This window comes from Sceloporus occidentalis, unplaced genomic scaffold (assembly GCF_023333645.1).
Source record: "Sceloporus occidentalis isolate IW3139 unplaced genomic scaffold, rSceOcc1.0.p SCAF_7, whole genome shotgun sequence".
Taxonomy (NCBI): domain Eukaryota; kingdom Metazoa; phylum Chordata; class Lepidosauria; order Squamata; family Phrynosomatidae; genus Sceloporus; species Sceloporus occidentalis.
The window spans coordinates 26,360,769-26,381,851 of NW_028316987.1; the positions used below are offsets into that span (position 1 = coordinate 26,360,769).

At 41.1% G+C, this 21,083-nt stretch overlaps 1 protein-coding gene across 2 annotated transcripts in view; it reads right to left on the reverse strand.

Moving 5' to 3' along the window:
* Positions 1 to 21,083, reverse strand: part of TEX10 (testis expressed 10) — a 56,724-nt gene that overhangs the window by 27,906 nt on the left and 7,735 nt on the right. For both annotated transcript variants that reach the window (XM_089532453.1, XM_089532454.1), the window contains exons 4-7: positions 15,792 to 16,038; positions 13,946 to 14,058; positions 9,265 to 9,503; positions 3,492 to 3,627 (exon numbers count right to left, since the gene is read on the reverse strand). In XM_089532453.1, coding sequence (XP_089388579.1) covers positions 3,492 to 3,627; positions 9,265 to 9,503; positions 13,946 to 14,058; positions 15,792 to 16,038 — 735 coding nt within the window. The remainder of the gene's footprint in view (positions 1 to 3,491; positions 3,628 to 9,264; positions 9,504 to 13,945; positions 14,059 to 15,791; positions 16,039 to 21,083) is intronic.

Consider the following 21,083-nt stretch of genomic DNA (forward strand, 5'->3'; position numbering starts at 1 on the left):
AATTCTATGTATATAAATATTATTTGAAAGACTCAAAATCTTTGTTTGAAGGTTAAAAAGCAAAAATGCACACCCTATTTCAGGTGGAACAGTGGAGGCCGAGAAAAGTCCACTACCACTGCCACGTGCAAGCCAGCAAAAGGGATTTTAATGACACGAACAATTTTCTTAACATCCCTAAATACAACCTTAAGAATCAAGGAAATTTACTAGGTGATGGGCACTGTCACTTCTACAATTAAAATAGTGAGTAAACTGCAAACATAGGAACTCCAAAGTGAAGACAGTGGTTTCCCCCCCCACTTTATTTATAATAATCATAAATTATAGCAAGAAAGGACAGTAAACAGAAATTAAAACACTACAAATTCAGAAATTTAAAGCCTCAATTTATCTGATTAGGAAAGAACTGTGGTACAGAAAGTGTTAAACCTACTGGAGTGTGGGGAAAAAATTGATGGTTTACCTAAATGACATCACTGTCAGTTGGCTAAAGAAGTGAGAGATCTCCTGGCAGTTTCTAGTGCATGGAATACAAGATATCCCAATTAAGGTGGAAAGAAACAGGGACATCTAGTGATGAAGTGGACTAATTGCAACAAAAAGGAATTAGTACTTTTTACCTTTCAAAGCTGTCAGAAATGGTTTCATGGCCAAGTAGACAAGGAATAAATGCACAAGCAGCAAGAATGACATCTGTTGACCAAACCACAAGATGATGGACACAAAGCAGATGACTCTTGAAGAAACAAAGCAGATGAGAGTGGAGATTACTCAAATGGGATCTGATTCAATGTCTGAATTTAAGAAAGATTTGAAGTCTGAACTGAAAGTTATAAGAAAATCTCTGGCTCAGATTACTATGCAACAAATGAATGAAAAATTATCAGCTTTAGAAGATAAGACACAGAAATTAGAAGTTACTGAAAAACTGACTTCAGCTAAAGAACATGACCTGGACTGTATGGCTCTTTTTGAACTTAACTGTCATCCTTTGGCCTGTGAGGGAGAGAATAGGCTGGCCCAGCTCCATCAGGGCTAACCTGAAGAAGAAGAGCCCTCCCTCCAGTCCATCTGCCTTGGTCCAGGCCTCAGCGGGAGAGAAGAATGCTGGACCTGGTCCCCTTCCCCCCCACCATTCCCTTCTCCTTTTGTGTCATGTCTTTTTAGATTGTAAGCCTGAGGGCAGGGAACCGTCTATTATTCCCTCTGTTGTAAGCCGCCTGGATTCCAAGTGATTGGGCGGCATATAAATAAATCCTATTATTATTATTATTATTATTATTAAAGAAAAAGAAAAGGCCCTAACATTAAAATCAATAATGGAACAACAAAATGAAGATGTCTATTAAAAATATTGGATGCTCTGGCTGATCTCTTGGAAAGACAAAAGGAAGATCTCAAATGGGAACTGGATAAAGCTTATTATAGGCTTGATTTGTGAGTGACAAGCTGGAGAAATTTACCCAGAGCTATCACCATTCATTTTGTGAGACAAGTAAAATATCAAACTCTGTCACAAAGTTATCTGGGGGGAAAAACTGAAGATGGATGAGCAGATAATCCAAGTTTTTACAGATATTCTAAAAAAGGATTTTGAGGAAGAGAAAAAAAATAATTAATTTTTGATTGACAAATTGAGTCGTTATGAGAATCCATTGAGACTGAAGAAATTAAAAGGAGTCGCCTTCCGTATTAAATGGAAAAAAGTACAACCTAAATACAGTCCAGAAGGCCAAAGATTTTTTAAGGAAGTATAATCTAGAAAAGGAAACAAATAAAGGAAAAGAAGAAAAGCTACTGGCTAACAATTCTGGAGGGGAAAGAGAGTTAAAGAAGAAGAAGTTTCACTGTCAATGAAAGAGGATGCAGATATAGACTTGTATATTTCAAAGGCGTGATGATGGATTTAAAATATGTCCCATGTAGAATTGATAGAAACTAAGGAGAAAAGGTGATCAGTGACAACTCCCTAAATCTTTTTTTAAAATTTATGGGCAATTTGGACTTCCAAGGCAAATGGAGGTTGAAATATGAACGGATGAAGGAATATACATTTTTTTAGAAAGACACAAATCTTTTTTTAGAATTGATATCTTTTTTTATTTCTAAAGCACTGTTAAGATGTTTTACCAGGATCTCTCAGACCACAATCCAGTGTCTTTATCTGTGAATATAGTTAAAAAGAGACATTTTAACTGGAGGCTGAATAAAACTTTATTTCAAGATGAAAAAGTATTGAATAAGACTAAATTAAATAAGAATAAGAAATAAGTTGGAAGTCACATGTATTCCCTTTTTCTTTTTTGCTGTTGTATTGCTATTATGCTATTATTATATATTTCTTTAGAGGAAGTTAAAAGAATGTAACAACTAAACATCATCATTTAGTAAATTGAAAGTCGTGTTTTCTCTTTTGTTGTGTTGTATTGTTATTTCGTTATTATGTATAGTATGCTAGTATATGTAGTGGATAGTGTGCAGATGCAGTAATTTTCCCCATACCTGTTGTTTTATAATAATAAAAGTTGCATTTTGATAAAAATATATATTTTTTAAAAATGCCATTTGCTGGAATTATGTTGGATCCTGTTGAAGACATTTTAAAAAATTAACTTTTCATTTGTCCTACATGTAGTATCCCAAAATAGCATATAACGTCTCATAACACTGAAGACATATAAACAAGTCAAATAGTTTTTACTGAAAAGAAGGAGCAGCATGACATTCGGGAAGAAGTAGAGTCTACCTTTTAGAGGAAAAATGGATCTGCCTGGCTCAGAGAAAGAGGAATGTTTACAGAAATATTCGACTTCCATTCGATTCTTCAAATGTAGTTTCAGTGACAATGGGACTATTCCTTCTGCTCATGCATTTCTTCAAGTATTCCCATGTACTTACTTTCCATACTTGTTATGCATACTATTCCATCATCTCATATTTTATATGCACTTTAACATGCCCAATAACTGTACTCAAACCCCTCATTTTAGAGCAATACTAAATTACACCTGACTATTTATATGAAAAAAAATAGGGATGCAGAGGATTAGTGGTTAAGATGCCAATTCCGATGATTGTAAGATTGGAAGGTTTGCAGTTCAATTGGAAGGCAGAAGTGCTGCATGATGGGGTGAGCTCCCATCACTAGTCCCAGCTTCTGCCAACCTAGCTGTTTGAAAGCATGCAAATGCAAGTAGATAAATAGGTACCACTTTGGTGGGAAGGTAACAGCATTCGGTGCGGTCATGCTGGCCACATGACCACCAGAGCAGTCCTCGGACAATGCTGGTTCTTCAGCTTAGTAAAAGAGATGAGCTCCACTCCCTACAGTCTGTTACGACTAGACATTCATGACCTTTACCTTTAGACATAAAATTCATAAATACTGTAGTTCACTAAAATAATTTTCTTCCAACTTAAAACTAAACCTCATGAAAATCCTAGTTCATACTTTGCAAAGTTCAAGTGCATTTAAGAACCTTTGTTACCTGTTTGTATGAAGATTCAATTCTTCTTTTTGATAGGCTCTGCTAAAAAATTTTAAAAGCAATGTGCGCACAGGAAAGAGAAGGTTTCGTTGCTGGTAAAATGTATACACTGCTTTCATTAAAGTCTCTGAAGACACTGAAGAGAAAAAAAATCCATGTATTATTGTTTGTGTGTACTATGAAACGAGTATTGAATCATATTTACATCAAGCTACATCATCTCTACAGTGAGATCATACAAAGCCAAGAAGACATTAGATGCTGCTTCCATCCATATTGTATTCCACATGTATATCATCTCTCATTCTCTCTCTCCCTCTGTGTGCACATGTGTGTGAGAGAATGATAAAGTGAGAGAGATTTTGAAAAAAGATATAAGGCTGTCATACCTTCACTTTGACATGATTTTGATATTACTGCATGCTTAGATACAAAATGTTAAGGTGCTTTGGAGATATGAAAAAACATGGTGTTGTCTGCTTTCTTGAAGTGGAAAGGACAGGTGGTTCTTCAAGTGGTCATCTGTGAACTCACACAAACATCAGCACACATGTTCAGTGCCACATTTGGGAACCTTCTAGAGCAGCAGAATTCCTGATGGTTGGCCAAACTGGCTAAGGCTTCTGGTAGCTGAAGTACAAAACATCTGGAGAACCAAAGTTTGGGAACACTGTTCTAGAGCTATTATATAAGTTTTTGGACAGCAACTCTGCCCACCCTCGTTGCACCCTTTGAGATACAGAATAATCCTCCTATCTCCTATGTAAAGAATACCATCTTGGCACCACAAATGGGCCTTCACTGACCAAAAGAACTTTGCCACTGGAGCAACATTTCGCAGATATTGTGGCCATTCCTGCTTTACATATGCTTCAATCACCTGAAGTTGACAATCTTGTTTTGTTGTCTTTTGTACTGTATGCACTCCATCTGGATGCATGGGTAATGTGCAAACTTCACACACTACTCTCTCATCTTCCAGAAAATCTTGCCAGATATGTAGGTTTACCTGGCGTGCACATCACAATGAGTTGCTAACACTGAAGCTTTAGAAGCACTCACTGCAAGCGGGCAGGAGTACTGCCTAATTTTTTTTTAAGAATTATTGCCAAAGGCTTATGATCAGTCTGAATGAAGACATCCTTATCAAACACATACTGATGAAACTTCTTCATTGTATATGTGCCAGCAAGCAATTCCTTCTCGATTTGGGCATAATTTTTCTCTGTCAAACTAAGTGACCTTGAAGCACAGGACACTGGTTTGTTGTCCTGAAGCAAACATGCTCCTAAGCCATCTTTCCATGCATCACCTTGGAAAACAACTGGCTTTGCCACATCAAAATACTGGCGTATGAGTGCATGACAGAACTGTTGTTTGATAATGTCAGAAGCTTTACTGATGCCCTGCCACCCACTGAAAAACAACATTTAAAAAAAAAAAACAAAATTCTCAGTGGGGCTGTCAAGGAATATACTTTTCCAGATATTATACTGCCTCTAAAAATCTGAGCATCCCTTTTCTATCCTCAGAGGGCTTCATTCCCTGAATGGTCTTGTTCTTGTCATTATCTGGTCAAACTCCTTCAGCAGTCACTACGTGACCCATGTACTTTACAAGAGGCAATATTAAACTGAATCTTTTCTTTATTAAATTTGATGTTCTTAGCACATGCAGTTTTCATAACCTGATTTAAAACCTTATCATGCACTTGACTGTCTCTGTTACTATGATCATATTATCAGCTCTCACATATAGACCTGTTATATGTGCAAAGGTTTCCTGATTTTTGTTGAAAAAATGGTAGATGATTAAAACAAAATCATCCCCAGGGCATATTAAATGTATGAAAACTTGATGAAAGCTTATTCAGTTTCAACAGACAATAACACCTGTCTCATTTATAATTATGAAGATTTTCTTTCCAGCTAAGTGACTCAAAACTTCTTCTACTTTAAGGAAGGTACAGTGTTGTCTTTAAACGGCTTTATTAAGATCTTGTGGATCAAAGCATTCACGTAAAGTTCTCGAGGTTTTTACTCTGTAATGGTTACATTCTTGCCACACCATAAGCCACAAGAATGACATCATTTTAGTCATCATCTTCTTGCCTGGTAGCTTACGGAATATACTAAATGGTAAGACATTTGCTTCAGCTCCTATACCTAACTTAAAATTAACTGAACATCCTGGTATAGTAGTATGAGCATACCATCCAGCACTTTTACTTACAGTTGCACCATTCACCTTCTGAACCAACTTTTCTATCATTAGACTATTTACAATCATTAATATGTTATCTGTGTTGTACACTTTCAGGATTTAACAGTGTTACTTCACATAATCTGACATAATGATTTTTGCCACACTTGTTACAAGAATTTTCAAATGCTGGGCATCTTCCAAGTTTGTGAACTGTGAAGGGAAAAGCCAAGTGGTGGTGCCAGTGCTGGAGGCCAAACCTCTGCCTCCTCGCCGCCACTGTGGAAGGGCTGGGTGGCGGTTTTGGAGGCCTCTTGGCCTCCAACACCACCACCTGGCTTTTCCAGCGGCAAGGAGAGTGAGCAACAGTGTCAGAGGCCTTCAAGGCCTCCAGCACCGCCACCTGGCCCTTCCGTGGCAGGGGCAAGGAGGCCAAGGTGGCGAGGAGGCCAGGTTGCAGTGCTGGAGGCCTTGAAGGCCTCTGGTGCTGCTCTACTCCGTGCCTCTTCACCACCACCGCTGCCGCTACCACCGGGAAAAGGCTGGGTGGTGGCCATGGCAGCGGCAAGGAGGCCAAGACTTGGCTTCCAACACCGCCACCTCGCCTCCTCAGCCTCCTTGCCGCCGCCACGGAAGGGTCAAGTGGCGGTGGTATTGGAGGCTTCTTGGCCTTCGGCACTGCCACCTGGCGTCCTCTCCACCTCGGCCTCTTCATCCTCGCTGCCGCCGCGGAAGGAACGGGTGGCGGTGTTGGAAGCCAGGAGGCCTGCAAAACCACTGCCACCCGGCACTTCCACAGCAGCGGCGGTGGCAGCAAGAAGGCCGAAGAAGCGAGGAAGCCAGGTGGCGGTGCTGGAGGCAGAGGCTTGGCCTCCAGCAACAGCACCGCCACCTGGCTTTTCCCATGGTAGTGGTGGCAGCCAGAAGGCCGAACAACAGCACCAGAGGCCTTCAAGGCGTCCAACACCGGCACCCAGCACTTCCTGCGGCGGTGGCGGCGACACCAGAAGGTAAGTAAGAAGGGAGGGAAGGGAGGTGGAAGCGAGGGAAGGAGGGAGAGGAGCAACTTTTGTCCCCAATGCACGTGTGCCGCCATTGGGGACATAGGGAACTTGAGCATACACAGATTTTGGTATGTGCAGGGGAGTCCGGAACGGATCCCCTGCATATACCAAGGGCCTACTGTATTATATAAAGCAATTCCTTCTTCCCCCAAACAATGTAACTGCAGTGGTTAGCTATTTGCCATCTCTTTACAACATTTTCAAGTACAGTTGCAGTGAGGTATAATTAGAAAGGTTGTTCCAAGCATCTCCAATTCTCAGCCAAGTTACCTTGCAAAACAAGAGATGGTAAAGGCCGGAATGAATCCGTATCTTCAGCTAAAACAAACACTTGTGCAACTAATATAAGACAGATTCAAAAGCTGATAAAATCCCCAAGGCAGAAGAGGAAAGGTTTATTTCTTCATGAACTCCAGCACAGCATTGTGAACAAGTCTGACAAACACAGGAACCTTGACCCATTAAACACTATAAACAGGAACCTTGACACATTAAACACTATGGCATCTCTCCTCTAAATGCCTGCTTGGAGTCAGTAATGGGCTGGATGAGGGAAAACAGACTCAGTTTGAATCCGGAGAAAACGGAAGTACTGGTGATAGGTTCTCCTGGTCCGGGGAAGGAAATTGTTCCACCTGTCTTCAATGGGGTCATGCTCCCCGTGAAGGACACAGTTCGCAGTCTGGGGGTGCTTCTGGACTCGTCGCTCCACCTTACATCCCAGGTGGACGTGACGGTCAGGAGCTCTTGTTATCAGCTTCGGCTGATACGCCAGCTGTGTCCCTAACTGGGCCGGGCTGACCTTGAAACCGTGGTACATGCTCTGGTAACCTCTCGTTTGGATTTCTGTAATGAGCTCTACCTGGGGCAACCCTTGTACCAAACTCGGAAACTACAATTGGTGCAGAATATGGCTGCTAGACTGGTCACTGGATGCCCCAGGGCCAGTCATATAACACCTGTGTTGGAAGACCTCCATTGGCTGCCCATTCGCTACCGAGCGCAATACAAGGTGTTGGTTATTACCTATAAAGCCCTAAATGGCTTGGGCCCAGGGTACTTGGAGGACCGCCTCTCCCCGTACAATCCGCCCCGCACTCTCAGGTCGGGCGGGAAACATCTTCTGTCTATTCCAAGTGCACATTATAGTGCAACACAGAGGGCATTTTCTACCTCAGCCCCTAGACTATGGAATACCCTGCCCGTTGAGCTCCGCACCGTCACCTCCCTTGAGGGATTTAAGAGGATGCTAAAAACTTTCCTCTTCCGCCAAGCTTTCCCCCAATGAGCTTGAGTTGTATTATTCTGTTGTTTTATTGATTTGGTATTTTGCGGGTATTGATGTTTTTATATGGTCTTAGATGTTGATATTGATGTTTTTATCGTTATTCTTCTTGTTTTAATGTTGTTTTTAACTGTATACCGCTATGATCTTGTATAAGGAATAGTGGTATATAAGAATAAACTATTATTTATTATTATTATACAGCTGCAGTAAAAGCACAGTTGACTTAAAGAGTCTGGATCTAAGACATTATTGATGTGCACATGGTGGATGCAGTATACACTCAAAGGGACTTCTAAATGCTAGAATCACACCCATCCCTATCAAGTTCTTCAGATTTCTCCAAACCATTCTATGTTTTCCACGTTGTTAGCTACAAATGCTGACAAACTGAAATTTCATTTGGTAGAACTTTTGACTTAAATATACAAGATCTGACATATTGAAAAACGCCTGCACATTCCAATGAAAGGACATTGCAACACTGATTTTAAAACTGTTCTAAAACATTTTTAGTCTTTGTCAAGAGAAGACAAAATCTACTGCTACTAAATTTCCATTTTCAATCGGCACAGGGAAAATCTAAATATTTCCAGTATTTAGATTTTCAATGTTATCTCTATGCTAACCAAAAGGAGAATCTGCTAGTACAAAAAATAAACCATCCACATGCAGGAAACACACATAAGGTCAGTGCAGATTTGGTTAAAGAGTGGGATGTAGTATTGAGTGAAATGAATGGAAGGTTGAGAGAACCAAAGAATTTGGTATCTTCCTCTCCAATTTTCAGTTTAACACCACATACACAGAAATTTATTGTTTGTAAACCTGTTCCTAACAATGGCTGGTGGTCTGGTTTGGGGACATATTACATTCAAAATGAAATGAGAATGCTATCTTTTTATGGTTGGATGTCAGGGCAATCTGACTGCAACATCTGTCAACCCACAGATTGCAAGGGTTGATTCAGCTGGCTAGGGTGGGTGTCCCTTTCTACCTTCACTACTCCATGTGAAAAGGTGTGCAGTTGATTGAAGAGGAGGACCATTTCAGACAGAAGGAGTGTACTGTTCTTTCGTCTTTTTATGGTTATGGGGCAAAGTTGCTAAATGAGGTAAACAGACTAAGGTGCTTAAGATCACTTCTAGATTCTCTACATTCAATACTAGAAAAACTGTCTAGCAAAATACAACAATATCTTCGTGTATTCAAAGGATCTTACCTTTGTTTATTTGTATCTGTAACAGTCTCCAAGCCACTCTAAGCAATTTGATCAACTGCTTACTGCTTAACTTACAGCCATCTTGAAGGGTTTCTATCACAAACTTCCTAATCATATCAACCCAAGGAGAATCCATTTGCAGTGTTGAAGCAGTAGCCAGTGAGACCATGATTTCACATAAGGTTAAATTCAACAAAAGGTGGTCAATATTGTTTGAAGATACCATATAGTATTTGGAGCTAAAGAAAAGACACAATAAATGTATTATAACAAAACTGATGAAAGCACAAACCCAGGGGTGAAACAGACAGCCCCTTGGTGGCAGCTTGGTAGCGTGTCACTTAGACGACGCACACCCCCAAGCCGGAAGGAAACTGCCCACCCAACCACACAATGAGCAGCTTTGCGGTGCTCCAGCAGTGCAGCATTTATATGTCACACACAAGCACCAGAAAGCTGTGGTGGCAGTGGAAAAGCCAGCTTTTGGCTGTCTCAAAAAGGAGTGGCTTTATGCCGCTTCTTTTTGGGCTGGCAAAAAGCTGGATCAGGGCTGCAGCATGTGGTTATCACAGCCCCAATCTGGTGATCAAAGGTGCAGCGTCAAGCCGCCCCTTCAGGGCTGTCTGTTTCGGTCCTAAATCTCTTCCTCTCCAAAATGGGGTAGGCAAAAGTGCTGCCCTAGACCCACATGCAAACCCCAGATGTTTTTTGTTGTTGTTGCCTTTAACCCCTCAACATCTCCTGGAAGACTGCAGGAGAAAGAATCTGCTTTTTAAATAAGCTAGAACCTTATCCACACATTGTTGTACATGAATAAATAGAAAGTGGTTTTCCAGCCCCTTCCCCTCCCCAATTTTGTTTTGGTATTTTTCACAGTCCAAGAAGCAAATATCTGCCACAATCGTGCAACCGTGCTGCACAAAGATCTCTCCTGAGGTCTAAAATACTGTATATTCCGGCATATAAGACGACTGGGCGTATAAGACAGCCCCCAAATTTACAACTTAAAATAGAGTGTTTGGGATATATATACTCACCGTATAAGACCACCCCTCTCTTCCATGATAAGTTAGAAAGGAGCACACAACAACAACAGCAGCAGCAGCAGCAGCGACAGAGGAGAAAGAGGGGGGAGGAGAAAAAAGGAGAAGGAGAAAGAAGAAAAGGAGGGGAAGAGGAGGGAGACTCCACTACACTCCGAGGAAGGAGTGTGTTCCACGTTTGAAATAACAGCATACACAACATTATTTCACCTGCCTCGACAACTCCTCCCGCCCTTCCTCTTGGTGCATCTACACTTTAGAATTAATGCAGTTTGACACCACTTTAAGAGCTGCTGCTCCATCCTATTGGAAACCTAGGATTTGTAGTTTTATAAGGTCTTTTGCCTTCTCTGCCCAAAGAATGCCGGGGGGGGGGGGGGGCACTGCTCCAAACTACAAACCCCAGGGATTCTGTATGGATGGAGCCGTGGCAGTTCAAGTAGCTCCTATTGGAATCAAAGCCCAGGAAGCTTTGTGCCAAATAGAAACGTGTTCGGCTGCAACTGCACTGCAGAAATAATCCAGTTTGACACCCCTTTAACTGCCCTGGCTCAGTACTATGGAATCCTGGGAATTCTAGTTTTCTGAGACATTTAACCTTCTCTCTCAGCAAACTTTGGTGTGACAACAAACTACAATTCCCAGGATTTCATAGCACTGGGCCATGGCAGTTAAAACGGTACGAAACTGGATTGTCTCTGGAATGAAGATGCAGCCTGAGTTGGATCCAAGACACACTGCAGAAATAATCCAGTTTGAGACTGCTTTAGCTGCCCTGGCTCAGTGCTAGGGAACCCTGGGAAGTGTAGTTTTGTGAGACATTGAGCCTTCTCTGTCAGAAAGAGCTCTGATGCCACAACAAACTACAATTCCCTGGATTCCCTAGCACTGAGCCAGGAGAGTTAAAGTGATCACAAACTGGATTATTTCTGCAGTGTGTTTTGGACCTTGGTTATTAAAAATGCTCAAGGTCCAATCCATACTGCAGAAATAATCCAGTTTGAGACTGCTTTAGCTGCCCTGGCTCAGTGCTAGGGAACCCTGGGAATTGTAGTTTTGTGAGAAAGAGCTCTGGTACCACAATGAACTACAATTCCCATGCATCTGAGGAAGTACGCTTAAGTCTAGGAAAGCTGCCAACTTTTCTTTCAGTGAGTCTCAAAGGTGGTACAAGATCTATCTCTCTATCATCATCATCACCATTATTGTTATCATTATTAAATCCAAATGCACCTGCAGAAGTGGACTTAAATTGGCAACACTGATTATGCTGTAGACTCATTCTCTGGGGCTGGGATCTGGAAGTGTGGAGGCAATTCCCTTGAAAAACCAGGGAATCCTGGGAATTGTAGTTTGTGAGGGTGGGGGGAACCACTGTCCTCTCTCTGATTGGCTATTAGTGTGACCCCATCCAAACAGGATTGGTTGCTCTGTAGCCTGGCTCTCAGAGGGACTCAGGGGCTAAGAGAGAGAGAGAGAGAGACCCTTTTCTGCGGGTGGGGTGGCGACCACTCTCCAGCCCTCTCTCTGATTGGCTGAAAACTGTGAGTATGTGACTCCAAAGGATTGGTTGCTCTGTAGCCAGCCTCGCTCTCAGGCTGGAGCGAGAAGAAAAGGAAGAAAAAGGGAAGGAAGGAAGGAGGGAGGGAGAAAAAGAAGGAAAGGAAAAGAAAGGGAGGGAAAGGAAGGAAGGAAGGAAGGGGAAAAAGCAAAGGAGGGAAGGAACGGAGGAGGACACTCCTTTGCCTTGGAGAGAAGGCTTCCCTGCCGAGGGCTCTCTTTAGGACCCAGGGGCTTTCCGGCATACAAGACGGCCCCTGACTTTGGGGAAGATTGTCCTGGGCTAAAAAGTAGTCTTGTACGCCGGAAAATACGGTACTATTTTTACACACACACACACACACACACACTTTAAGAACCTGAAAAGGCCTAAGTATTTTAAATGGCTTGGGTAAAATTACAAAAGCTGTTTTCCAGTTTCAGAACTGTTTTATGCTATATGCAATCTGCAAGAACACAGCATGAACACATAACTTGGGATGGGAGTTTATTATTTTGAGAATTTTCATCTGAACAACAAAATCAATCAAAACTGTCAGCTGCCTAGGCCTTTATAGATTCAAAAACAGGCTTGAACATGTGTAAGCAACACCTGGTCACAGGAGCCTGAACAAGACTTCCAGTAGTCTGGGCTTCTATGACCTGTGTCGCTTATTAGAATCATAGAATCATAATGTTGGAAGAGACCGCAAGGGCCATCTAGTAAAATCCCCTGCCATGCAGGAAATTTCAATCAAAGCATCCCCGACAGATGGCCATCCAGCCTCTGCTTAAAGACCTCTAAGGAAGGAGACGCCACTACACTCCGAGGGAGTGTGTTCCACTGTCGAACAGCCCTTACTGTCAGGAAGTTCCTCCTAATGTTGAGGTGGAATCTCTTTTCCTAGAGCTTGCATCCATTGCTCCAGGTCCTAGTCTCTGCAGCAGCAGAAAACAAGCTAGCTCCCTCCTCAATGTGACATGCCTTCAAGTATTTAAACAGGGCTATCATTAAAGAGCACTGACAGCTGTTTAGATCAGTGGCCTCTAGTTTAGGTAGATTTTTAGAAGCATCTGGACAATTGATAGAAAAGTGGTCAAATGCTATTAGCCACAATAACTAACTAGACTCCAATATTGAGAAACAATTTCTCTCCAATACTCAATTAGATTAAGAAAAGCTGGGTGTCATTTACATACTAGGGACACTTTCCATAGTAGTTTCACTTAGATCAGTGGTTCTCAAACTCTGGGCCATCAAATGTTTTAGACTTCAACAACAAGCATTTCTAGACATTGTGGCTGTGGCTTCTGAGAACTGAAGTCTAAAATATTTAGTGGGCCAAATACAGAAAACCACCAATTCAGATGTTAAATGCACAGATACCCATTTGGAACACTCAAAAATAAAGAACAGCAACCTGGTAAAATTTCTTGATTAGGATGACTATGCTATGCAGGAATTCTCCAGTTGCCCTTTCTGGTAAGAAACCCGGTAAATTGAGGATGAGCTGATAGAGGAAAATGCCTTTAGACCAACAAAACATTGAATTTTTTCCAATATGACACACACTCCATGCCAAGATTTTCTTACATAGTGACTATAAAATTTTATCAAATCAACAGTCAGGATCACAGTCTCCTATATCTGAAATGAGAACAACTATGCCAGGGATAGGCAACCCTTTTGAGCCGGGGGCTGGGTTGCTGTCCCTCAGACAACTGGGGGGGCCGAAGCCAAAAAATAAATAAGTAAATAATTTTTTTAAAAATTAAATAAATAAATAAACTGGGACAAATGTAGGACAAAATTTTCAAATGGAGGGCACTTTTAAAATAAAAAATGGAGGACACGCGAAAAAATTTGCTGATTTTTAAAAAAATGTTAAGATAAATGCATGTTTCTGAGGCTTCTATAGACAATTGCCCCACCATGCTCCTCGCGCAAGACGCCAAAGGCCCCAGCGGCAATCGGCGGCAGGACCGGGCTGGGGCCGGTCCCAAGGCCTTGCCGGGCCGCATCCGGCCCGCGGGCCACAGGTTGCCTACCCCTGAACTATGCTCTGGCTCTCCTTGTCTTTCTAACAATCACACAATACCTTTTCAAAGCCTCTCTCTTTCTGTGTTTGATTGTTTCTTGGAAAGAGTAAGGGAAGCAACACATGAAATGAAGTTTGAAATCAGTCAGGTAATTTGTTCGAAGCCATGCTTCCTATTGGAAGAACACTACAATCAATAGTCAAATACATCAAAGCAATATTTTTTGGTAGACAATCAATGCTAATAATTTTTGGAACACAAAAAGTTACAGAATTAGAGGGGTTTTCCTCATAAATTGTTCCAGGTATTTAAAAATCTTACAGTAACATCTATAATGCAAGTGATACAAATATTTATTATTCCCACAGTTTGCTGTAAAATGAGTGTGTCTCATACCTCATCTGTGTGAATCGAGGGGAGGAAAGATTTTACAACAACTTTATAGACAGGGTTACTGTAAGGGGTAAATGTGTTTTCTCTCACTCATGAGGACCAGATCAGGTCCTCAGGAAGCCATATCCAAAATGAAGTGAGGAGCCTGGTGGCACAGCGGTTAAATGCCTGTTCTGCAGCCATTCACTCACAAACCATAAGGTTGTGAGTTCAATCCCAGCCTTCCGAGGTTGCTAAAATGATTACCCAGATTGTTGGGAGCAATTAGCTTACAGTTTGAAAGCTGTTTAGGGAGTGCTTAAGTGCACTGATAAGCGGTATAGAAATGTACTTGCTATTGCTATGGGCTCCTGCTGGCTGTTATTGAGTCCAGAATAGTAGGCAAAGTGTACTGTTCCATTAACTCATCTTCAGCTGCCTTCATACTGCAGAGGCAAATAGTGCTGAGAAGTACTTCCTGCCAATTTATGAGGATATTGGAAAATACTTGGTTTCTTTGAAAATATCCTGGTAAGTCTAGAGAGCGGAGACCGAGGACTCTGGTATAATAATCCCAAACTTTACTGATGAAGGCTGAATTCAAGACTAATGAATTTGTTAGAGCCATGGGTGTTTTGGGCTGTGAACCCTCATATGTAAGCAGGAAACACTTGTGAGCACCAGAAAATATCTGCTGTGAAGGTAGTGATGACTGTGGTTATATATACAATATGAATTTCAGTTTCCAGAATATAAGTTTCAAAGAAGTGTCATAAAGAAGCCAAGAAAGTGTGACAGTTTGTGAGAAATCTTGCTTATGTTTTGCTACAGCCCTTATACTAGAAAACTATTTTATTTATTTCTATGCTGCCTTTCTCCCAAAAAGGGACCCAAGGCAGCTCACTAGTGTTTTAATTAGACTATTTTAGTTGCCTTTTAATTTTTTTAATGTGTTATATTATGATCTGCCTTGGGTCCCTTTTTGAGAGAATGGCAGCATAGAAATAAATGAAATAAATAAAAGTTAAAATTTAAAACATACAAAAGTTTAAAAACATAATCTAAAACAACTCCTCCAACTAAAACCACTCTTGCATGATTTTAAAAAGCCTGCCTGCATAAAAATGTTTTTACCTGCAGGAGTTCCAGGGAATTTTAACGGTATTATCAGAAAAGTACAGCTTTATGTGAAATAGTTTTTAGAATGAGTAATGTCTTTAGTCAAGACATTTAACTATAACTATGTGCGATACAGATGATACATTTTGTTAGTCTTTTTTCCTGCTTTTGAATGATAGAAAATTGAGTTCTCCTAATTTAAAAATTCCATATAGAAAGAAGACCTGGACACAAAAATACAATATTCTGAGTGCGTTAAACATATTTGCCTAATAAGACAAAAACAAACAAACCCAAAAGGATAAATCTGTACTGAAGTGGTTAGGCATGCATTTATTTCCATCATATTTAAATACAAGAACAGCGTATCACTTGGATCATGCCTATACTGCATTAGCAATTTCATTTCCTTACCATTTCATGTGGATTTTCAATTTGATTTGCAAGCTGCCACAATAAGTGTATGATATTAAGGACTTGCTCCATAAGCTGCTGAGATCCTGGTTCCAGACGATTCCCAAGAATGGGAGGTGTAAGATGTGCAGGGGATGCTTCAGTCCAACAATCAAGAAGCAAGGGAATTATTACCTGAATAAATCTTTTTAAATTGTCAGTGGATGATAGGCCTTTTTCAACACTGCCTGTAATATTCATCAAAGACCTGAAAACAGAAATCAAAGGGTTTGGTTGTTGTTGTACTTCTTAATTGAAGTACTAAGCAGCACAATGTCAAATGTATTTAAGAATACAATCCTATGAAAACTAGCCATGGGCCTAATCACATCAAACCATTAAAGCACCATTATTCCATTTTAATTTTATGAGTTCACCCTATGGAATCCTGGGAAAAACATTTAGAATTTTCAGCTTCAGTGTTCAAGTGTCTCACCGAACTACAACCCCAACTCCATCAACTCCATAGCAAGAAGAAGGGTACTCTATCCAGTCCATTTGTCATGGTCCAGGCCTCAGAGAGAGAGAAGAACCACTAGAGTTGATCTCCTTCCTCACCTCCATTCCCTTCTCCTTTTGTCATGTCTTTTTAGATTGTAAGCCTGAGGACAGGGAACTGTCTGAATAACTATCTGTAAGCCGCTCTGAAGGCTGAAGAGCAGGGTATAAATACCATAAATAACAATAACAACCACCACCACCACCACCACCACCACCACCCGGATTCCATAGGATAAAACAATGGCAGTTAAAATGCAATAATAGCACTATAATTGTGTAAATGAGCTCCTGGTAATAAGATTGCTGGACACAATAGGAATTACACGTCTCCCTCCACATTTGCGGACTTAGTATTCGCAATTTTGATTATTCATGAAGCATGTGCACTCCTCCTCCACCTGGGCATTTCCCCTTGGGGGAAAAAGCCCGGGGGGAGCAGCCGGAAAGGTGTGCAGGCCAACCCTGCCCCTTTTCCGGTCAGATTGCTGCCTTGCCCAGGCACCAATATGCCCGGGAAATGGCAGGGGGTGGATCCATCCCTCCAAACCCCTTTCCCAGGAGGATGGCTGCGTGCCTTGCCCAAGCACCAATCCACCCGGGAAAAGGGCTGGGAAGGGGATGGATCTATCCCTCCAAACTGGAGGGGAGGGGGGAGAAATTAAAGAATAAGCAAGAGGAAGAATAAAGAAAGCTTTTTTTGTTTAAAGAGAAGGAAGTAAGAAACAAAAGACAGTAGAGGAACCAGAGGGAAATGGAAGACAAAATGGCAATCTGAGTGACTGTAGTGGCAAAAATCCAAAGGTGGTATTAGAAACACATTCTGCTAGGAGCATAGGCAGGAAGCACTGACCTTCTAGGAGGTTTGTTCCCCGTGTGGGAATTGGAAGGTCTTTGTTTTCCTGCCTGATTGGAGCAAGTGGGCGGACCAAGCATTAACCCATGTTCCACCCTACTCTACTAGGAAATGGAATAGTTATTAAATTCTTTGTACAAAATATTGTCAATTTGGAGTAGAGCATATCTAAGAATATGCAGATATCTCTGTTCCTCATTATACTTATTCTTTGATGCTCTTCAGAAATGTTTGAAATAAATAACTAATATATAGGTAGTAGCAAAGAGAAACACAGGTTCTGCAATTATATAACTTTAGCACACTTGGACATCTGGTTTGGGTGAGAAAATACCATTGGTTCTACAACACCTGTATTATATATAATACCTATATTATAGTGCCATATTCAATTCTACTGCCACTAGGACAGGAGTAAGCAATTCCCCAGATGCTGCTAGAGCCCTTCACAATTGACTCGAATATGTAAGATTGATGGCAATTGCAGTCTTTATTTAACAAAAGGAAAGATTGAAGAGCTCTGCTATAAAGAAGTTACTGTGGCAAAAACATGGCAATTTCCAAAGAGATGTTAGGTTCCAGAATGAAATTATAGCAGTAATTCTCAACTGTCTGAATCAAACCCTTCCCTCCACCTGCCACCATTTGAGGAACACTTCCATCTCTGCATTATCATTTTGTGTCATTGTCATCAAAATCTTTTTATGTTTTTCCTTTCTCTCTTGTCTGCACATTACAATTTCCTTTCCTTATCTCTTCCAAATGCAAACCGTTGTTGTGTGCTCTCAAATCATTTTTGACTTCTGGTGATCCTCAGGTGAACCTATCAAAAGCTTTTCTTGGCAATGGTTGTTGAGAAGAGGGGTTGCTTTTGCCTCCCTCTGAGACTATTACATGCCTAAGGTCAATCAGTGAGTTTCCATGGCTGAATGAGGATTCAAAGCATGGTTTCCAGTCACAGTCCAGCCTTCAAACTACTACAACATGCTGGCTGTGAAATGTGCATCAGGTGAGCCTGTTTTTAAAAGCTTTCTCATGGAAGACTTTTCAGTATCCAGCACCCCATTCAGAAATTAAAGGAAGCATGCTTCCTTCCTCTCTTTAAAAAAAAAGCCACCACTTTTTTAAAAAATGTACCCGTATATACATAGTAGAGAGAATGCATGCTCTTCTCACTCTGCAAACAGCCATCCCCACTTTTGGGGTCACTGAATTTTGGGCAGTTGCAGGTTGAGATACATCTTTCGAGTGGATAAAGGGGTAGTGAGGTAAGGAAGGAGAAAATACTTGATTTCCTAACTCAACTGCACAAAACAGCTCCATTTTAAGGAACAGATTATTAAGTAATGTTAAAGAGAAGTTGATGGATATGACCACATCCAGGGCGTCTTTATTCTATCATAGCAAAGTAACTACAGATGTCTGCGAATCATTAAAATAAATGTACAATTTTTTTCCCGACTGCCCTCACATTTTTTTTTAAATAAATGAGAGCAGCATTCCTGCCCAGTAATGATGGACCAGCAGAATAATCCATGTTAATGTCAAACTTAATTTATGGAATTGCAAGTCTCAGAGCTTTAGTTCTAGGAAAACTCATTAGTTCTTTTGGCCTTTCCTATCATTTGTACACTGATGACACTCAGCTGTATCTTTCCACCCCTGACCTTTCTCCGGATCTTGAACAGCAAGTTTCATCTTGTCTTACAGCTACCTCTCAGTGGATGCGGCATAGGCGCTTGAAGCTCAATATGTCCAAAACGGAGCTTCAGAATGGCCTTAATAGATTAGAAAGCTGGGCCAAAGCTAACAAAATGAATTTCAACAGGGAGAAATGTAAGGTACTGCACTTAGGGTGGAAAAATGAAATGAACAGATAGATATAGGATGGGGGACACCTGGCTGAACAAGACTACATGTGAAAGGGATCTGGGAGTCCAAGTAGACCACAAATTGAACATGAGTCAACAGTGCAATGCGGCAGCTAACAAGGCCAATGCGATTTTTGGTTGCATCAATAGAAGTATAGTGTCTTCATCAAGAGAAGTAATAGTGCCACTCTGCTCTGGTCAGGCCCCACCTGGAATATTGTGTCCAGTTCTGGGCACCACAATTTAAAAAGGATGTGGAGAAACTGGAGCGTGTCCAAAGGAGGGCGACTAAAATGGTGAAGGGTCTGGAAACCATGCCCTATGAGGAACGACTTAGGGAGCTGGGGATGTTTAGCCTGGAGAAGAGAAGGTTAAGGGATGATATGATAGCCCTGTTTAAATACTTGAAGGGATGTCATATCAAGGAGGGAACAAGTTTTCTGCTGCCCCAGAGACTAGGACCCGGACCAATGGACGCAAGCTACAGGAAAAGAGATTCCACCTCAACATTAGGAAGAACTTCCTGACAGTCAGGGCTGTTCGACAGTGGAACAAACTCCCTCGAAGTGTATTGGAGTCTCCTTCCTTAGAGGTCTTTAAACAGAGGCTGGATGGCTATTTGTCGGGAATGCTTTGACTGAGAGTTTCTGCATGGCAGGGGTTGGACTGGATGGCCCTTGCGGTCTCTTCCAACTCTATGATTCTATTCTATGATTCCACATAAGTCTAATCTTCAATACTCCTTTTCTGTTTCTGTGGACAACATTTCTATTCAACCGCTCCAGGAAGCCCATAGTTTTGGTTTTATTTTTTATTCTTCTCTGTCGTGTATCCCCCAGATCCAGACCACAGCTAAGGCATGTAGATTCTTTCTATATAATATTGTTAAAATCCGACCATTTCTATCTGCCACTACTGCCATGATTCTGGTTCATGCCCTAATGGTACTGCAACTTGATTCCGGCAGGGCTTTCTCTTTCTCACCTCCGTCCTTTAATTTCTACCCAGCATTCAGCTGCAGGCATTATTACATCCACCCACCACTTCGATCATATCTCTCCTTTATTGTCATCCCTTCACTAGCTTCCCTCCCTTTCCGTATTCAGTATAAACTTCTGTTATTGACTTTTAAAGCCCTGCATGGGCTGGCCTCTCCTTATTTGTCAGACCTTCTTTCTCCTCACATTCCCACCTGTGCCCTCCGTTCTGGTAGTCAAGGTCTGTTTTCTCAGCCTAGGATTTTCACTGCCCCATCTCGGCTTCGTTCCTTTTCACTCGCTGCCCCTCACTCCTGGAACCTCCTTCCCCCACGAACACGGGTCATCACTTCTTTGACCAGTTTCAAAACTGAGTTGAAGACCATCCTGTTCAGGGAAGCGTTCCCAAGCATTGCGTGACTATTATTTGTCATTTGACATTTTTAATTTGTTACCTGCCTTACTTTACTGAATCCCTTCTTGTATTATGTATTATTTATATGTATTATGCTATTATTTCTTAGAATGTACGCCATGGGCAGGTTTACTTTTATGTATTTTATTGTTTGTATGTATAAGGCTGTGTAAATCTGCAACGCTTTATAAACAAAGCCATAAGAGTAATAATAATAATAGTTTATTTTTATATGTTTAATAATATTTTGGGTGTACTTTTCACTACTCAGCAAGTCAGCTGACTGGCTTCAGGAAAGGTCAGAAACAAAAGCAAGCAGTAATTCCAGTAAAAACAGAGGGGGCCATTCTGCTGCTCAGTTAAGAAGTCTAAGAAGATAGGGAATAAACTTTCCTTAATTTACAAGCCTATCAGAGATATATGCTACTGTGATTTTGTGATAAAAAATTTTCTTGAATTCCAGACATTTTTGAAGTTTTCTGAAATAATATTCATTTCATTTTAAAAGGCATGCAGAATAATATATCACTATTGTAATAAACATGCACGTTTAAAATGAATGATGCAGAGTCCTTTAGAAGTAACTCCCATAGTGAAAAATCAATCCTTAAAAATGTTGTAAAAGTGGTATGGTTC